General features: G+C 68.7%; 1 protein-coding gene across 1 annotated transcript; it reads left to right on the forward strand.

Annotated features, from left to right (window-relative positions):
- The first annotated feature begins 201 nt into the window (after positions 1 to 201).
- On the forward strand, positions 202 to 4,635 carry ELF3 (E74 like ETS transcription factor 3). The gene is made up of 9 exons (XM_026017980.2): positions 202 to 354; positions 708 to 878; positions 1,211 to 1,432; positions 1,534 to 1,620; positions 1,706 to 1,825; positions 1,960 to 2,049; positions 2,187 to 2,303; positions 3,010 to 3,205; positions 3,832 to 4,635. The coding sequence occupies exons 2-9, from the start codon at positions 716 to 718 to the stop codon at positions 3,944 to 3,946; spliced, it is 1,110 nt and encodes a 369-aa protein (XP_025873765.1). The 5' UTR covers positions 202 to 354; positions 708 to 715; the 3' UTR covers positions 3,947 to 4,635.
- Positions 4,636 to 4,837: the final 202 nt, after the last annotated feature.

A 4,837-nucleotide genomic window follows, 5' to 3' on the forward strand; every position in this document is an offset into this window, starting at 1 on the left:
TCTGACAATCATTAAACCAGCCGGGCCTGATTTCCCAGCACCGCCTGCCAGGATCCGGGCCAAGTGGCACAAAATATGCAAATCACCTGGGGCCAGAAGCCCAGTCTAAAGGCCAGGAAATCCCCTCCATCCAATGAGCCACCGGCTCAGGTTACCGCCAGGCGCTATAAGGGCCGGGCTGGGGAGGAGCCCCGCGCCTCTATTTAGGGCGGGAGGGGGCGCGCGGGCCAGACACCGCCGAGCTCCTGGCCAGCGCTGGCGCGGCTCTTCCCTCCTGGATTCCCCACCTGCCCGCTGTCCCTGCTGTCCCTGCTGTCCCTGCCGCCGCCCGCCACACCCACACTCGGCCTCCAGGTAGGACGCCCACCGTCCTCCGCGGCCCGGCCCTGGGAAACCCGACGGGGGTCTAGAGCCGCCCGTGGGGCCTAAGCCTGAGCGGCCTGGAGGCCTCGGGGGCACTGTCTCGGGGAGGGACAGGGTGGCCCCGCTCCCTGTCCTACTGGAGGGTGTGGGGGGGCAGCAGGAGGCCTGGCGCCCACAGCGGCCCGAGACCTGGGAGCCCTGCACGAAGAGGGGGCGTCCCCTCGGAGACACACTGCCCGTCACCTCCCTTGGGGCTGGTCCTGCCCCGGGCTGGGCCGCAGCAGAAGAGCCGGAGGGCAAAGGGCAGGACCCTGGCCCTCACCTGGCCTCCGCCTCTGCCCCAGGTGGCCTCATGGCTGCAACCTGTGAGATCAGCAACGTCTTTAGCAACTACTTCAGTGCTATGTACAGCTCCGAGGACCCCGCCCTGGCGTCTGCGCCCCCTGCCGCCACCTTTGGAGCCGATGACCTGGTGCTGACCCTGAGCAACCCCCAGATGCCGCCGGAGGGCTCAGGTGGGTCTCAGCAGGTGGGATGGGGCGTGGAAGGGAGGGAGCGTCACTGGCTAAGAGCCTGTTAGATCCACGGCCGGCAGGGTAGAGGGTCCTCCTCTTCCAGGGTTAGGGGCCAGGGCGCTGGCAAGAGGCTGAGATGTGGGGGTGGAGGGGCAGCGGCCGCTACGAGGTGCTGGGCGAAGCTGTGGGGAGTGGCGCCCCCGCCGCCCCTCCTGGGAACTGGGGGGGCGGGGGGCGGGGGGCAGTGCCCGCAAGAGCCCGAACCGGCGCCAGAAATGGGCTGTGAGGGTCCGGGTGGCTCAGGCCACCTGACGTCGCGCCGCGCCTTGCAGAGAAGGCCAGCTGGTCGGGGAAGCAGCCCCAGCTGTGGTCCAAGGCCCAGGTCCTGGACTGGATCAGCTACCAAGTGGAGAAGAACAAGTACGACGCCAGCGCCATCGACTTCTCGCGGTGCGACATGGACGGGGCCACGCTGTGCAACTGCGCCCCCGAGGAGCTGCGCCTGGTCTTTGGGCCCCTGGGGGACCAGCTGTACTCCCAGCTGTGGGACCTCAGTAAGTGCGGCCGCCAGGGGCCCGGGGGTGGGGGGGGGGGGTGGGGGGGGGGTGGGGACGGGGGCGCCAGCGGGGCTCTGACCCGCCCTCCTCCCCGCCAGCCGCCAGCTTCCCCGACGAGCTCAGCTGGATCATCGAGCTGCTGGAGAAGGACAGCATGGCCTTCCAGGAGAGCCTGGGCCCCTTCGGTGAGAGCCCTCGCCCCCGCCCAGTGTGCCCAGCTCCAGGGTGCTCGGGCCCGGCCCCGTCTGAGCCCTCGCCTCCTCTTCCCAGACCAGGGCAGCCCCTTCAGCCAGGAGATGCTGGAGGAGAGCCGGCAGGCCGGCCCCTACTTCCCCGGCAGCTACGGCCCCGGCGCCCTCTCCCCGGGCAGCTCCGACGTCTCCACCGCAGGTGCGTCCTGGCCTGGCCACAGCCGCCCTTTCCCCCCAGCCCGCAGCCCCGGTTCCCTGAGCTTCCCGGGAGGGACAGAGCCGGTGGGGGTGGGCCTGAGACCCCAGGAGCTCACCCCGGTCCCGCCTCCCTAGGGACTGCCACCTCCCAGAGCCCCCACTCCTCAGACTCCGGTGGAAGTGACGTGGACCTGGATCCCACTGACAGCAAGCTCTTCTCTAGGGGTGAGTGCAGGGAGTGTCCCATGGGGCGGGTCCGTCCCCTCATGCCTGCTGCCTGCAGGGCTGCCCCCCGGCTCGCAGCTGCCCCGGCCCCCCAGGCCTCCCCGCCTGACCCCGCCTGACCCCGGCCCCCCTTGCAGACGGCTTTCCTGACTACAAGAAGGGAGACCCTAAGCACGGGAAGCGGAAACGGGGCCGGCCCCGCAAGCTGAGCAAGGAGTCTCGGGAGTGTCTGGAGGGCAAGAAGAGCAAGCACGGTGAGCTCCTGGCCCCTTTGCGCGGGGGCCTGGGCGGCAGGTTCCCTATGGCGCCGCGGGTGCCCTGCTGTCCCGTGCTCCCCGGCTGGACACACTGCCCCTCCCTCCCGCCGTCACAGCCCGCACAGGGCAAGGCTGTGTGTGCGGGTCGCCGGCTTGTCGCAGAGCCTAGGCTGGGGGTGCTGGAGGGGAGGGGAAACTGAGGCACGAGAGCCCAGGTTCCCAGCCCACCCCCCACTCCAGTTCTCTGCACACTTGCTCCGTCCCGCCTGCTGGGACGGCCTCTAGGCCCGGCCTCGGGGCCTGGTGGGAGCCAGCCGGCCGCTGGGAGCTGCGGGGTGAAGGCCCTGAGCTCCTTCTCCCCGAGTCTCCCTCCCCCCACGCTAGGCCCGGCTCCCTGGCTATTTTTCCCAGGAAGCTGCCCTCTTGTCCCCCAGGCGGGGGCCAGCTCTCGCCCCATACTCGCCAAGCTCTCACTGCCCGTCGGGGCGTTTGCTTTTTAACGGTGGCGCCCCCCAACCGCGGGCTCCTTCAGGCAGTAGCGTGCCTCAGTCCCCATCGGGTCCCCGCCAGGCAGCGAGTGAAACATCTGTGCTGCGTGCGATGGGGGGGGGGGGGCGACGCGGCCGCCTGTGGGCAGGACACTGGGATGGCCCCGGGGGCGAGGGACCACCTGGGCCGCTGGCTGACGCGTCTGGCCTTGCAGCCCCCAGAGGCACCCACCTGTGGGAGTTCATCCGGGACATCCTCATCCACCCAGAGCTCAACGAAGGCCTCATGAAGTGGGAGAACCGGCAAGAGGGTGTTTTCAAGTTCCTGCGATCAGAGGCCGTGGCCCAGCTGTGGGGCCAGAAGAAGAAAAACAGTAGCATGACGTACGAGAAGCTGAGCCGAGCCATGAGGTGAGCGGGTGCCCGGCCCTGGTGACGCGGTGAAGCCGGGGGGCCCCGCGGGCACTGCTCCCCCAGCCGTCCCTGCCCCCCCAGGCCTGCGTCCTGGAGAGCGAGGGTAACAGTAGGGCCTGCCCCCGGGTGGCCCGGAGCAGGCAGGAGGCTGCACGGCAAGCACAGGAAACCTCCCCTGGCAGCACCTCTTTGCATTACCCGCGAGGCTCGTCCTGAGAAAAGCTCTTGCTGGTGGAAAGAGCGTGAGCCACGCGGCCTACACCAAGCCCGGGCTCCCCGCCTTGAATCAAGGAAATTGCTTGTCTGGGCCTCAGTTTCCCCCTGAATTATCACTAAGGTCCCTTCCAACCCTAAGACCATGTGGTTTCATGATGAGCCCCAGGAGAGAGCCCCAAGTACAGAGGAGCCAGGGTAGAGGCGGGTCCTCGAGGCTCGGAGTGCGCGAGGGGGGCAGAGGCAGCCCCTCCCTGCAGGGGGAAGACGGGGGGGAGCTCCAGGAGGTGGATCAGGCTCAGGCTGGCAGCGGTGGGGCGGGTCACGCACGGAGGACGCGGCCGGCGGAGGGCCTGAGCGCCCGGCGGCTCCCCACCCGGGCGCCTCTGAGCGCCGTTCTCCGCTCGCAGGTACTACTACAAACGGGGGATCCTGGAGCGGGTGGACGGCCGGCGGCTGGTCTACAAGTTCGGCAAAAACTCCAGCGGCTGGAAGGAGGAAGAGGCTGCCGGGAGTCGGAACTGAGGGCCTGCAGTGGACCCAGGACCAAACGCACGGACTTGAGCCCGCGGGCCCTCCCGGGAGCACCGCCGCGCCCCACCGCCGGGCCCCACCTGGGCGGGCTTCGGCCGCGCTGTGGAGAGATGCCGACGTCCGGCACCTCGTTCCGCCGTCATCCTGGGATCCGGGGCTGTGGCCTCTCCTGTCTGCCCTCCTCTTGGAGCTGCGAGCCCTGGGGTTGGAGGCGGCTCGTCTGACCGTAGCTGCCGGGGCAGCTCCTTTGACCTGACGTGTCCTCAGACCGACCCAGACAGCAGCCGCAGACACGACGTTCCTCCTACAGACGCCTGGACTGAGCCACGGGGCCAGGGGAAGCCCCAGGGGCCTGCGAGACGGGGACGGAGGGGCCTCCGGCACCTGCCCTCTGGACTGGCTCCCACCCCAGTGCTTGGACTCCGCAGGCAGGGGTCAGAGCACTCCCTAATTTATGTGCTATAAATACGTCAGATGTACATAGAGATTATTTTTTCTAAGACGTTCCCGTCCCCGCTCCTCTCCCACCACGTGTTAGTGGTCAGACTGACTCTTCTGGGCCCTGGGCCGGGCCAGCGAGGGGCGGGGAGATGCTGGGACCCTCAGGATGGGGCTCCTGGCCCCTCCTCCTGTGGATGGAGGCAGAGACCTCCAATAAAGTGTCTTCTGGGCTTTTCTAACCTCTGTCTTAGCTCACCCCGTGCTGAAATTCGGGCCTCTGGATTGGACGAGGTGATGGGGTTGGAGGAGGGGCCAGGGCGGGAGGTCTTGGGCTGGAGGTGCAGGGGTAGGGACAGGTGTCCTAGGGCAGGAGGCCCGGTTTGCAGACAAGCTGCCCCGGGGCCAGGAGGCCAGCGAAGGAGACAGGTGACACCGAGCCAG

The sequence above is a fragment of the Vulpes vulpes genome, chromosome 13 (assembly GCF_048418805.1).
Source record: "Vulpes vulpes isolate BD-2025 chromosome 13, VulVul3, whole genome shotgun sequence".
Taxonomy (NCBI): Eukaryota; Metazoa; Chordata; class Mammalia; order Carnivora; family Canidae; genus Vulpes; species Vulpes vulpes.

Bases quoted from the DNA above. Each gene is read 5' to 3' on its own strand.
- ELF3 (XM_026017980.2), top strand. From the start codon at position 716: ATGGCTGCAACCTGTGAGATCAGCAACGTCTTTAGCAACTACTTCAGT. The intron at 879-1,210 runs GTGGGTCTCAGC...CGCGCCTTGCAG, and splicing joins GATGCCGCCGGAGGGCTCAG to AGAAGGCCAGCTGGTCGGGG. The intron at 1,826-1,959 runs GTGCGTCCTGGC...CCGCCTCCCTAG, and splicing joins CTCCGACGTCTCCACCGCAG to GGACTGCCACCTCCCAGAGC.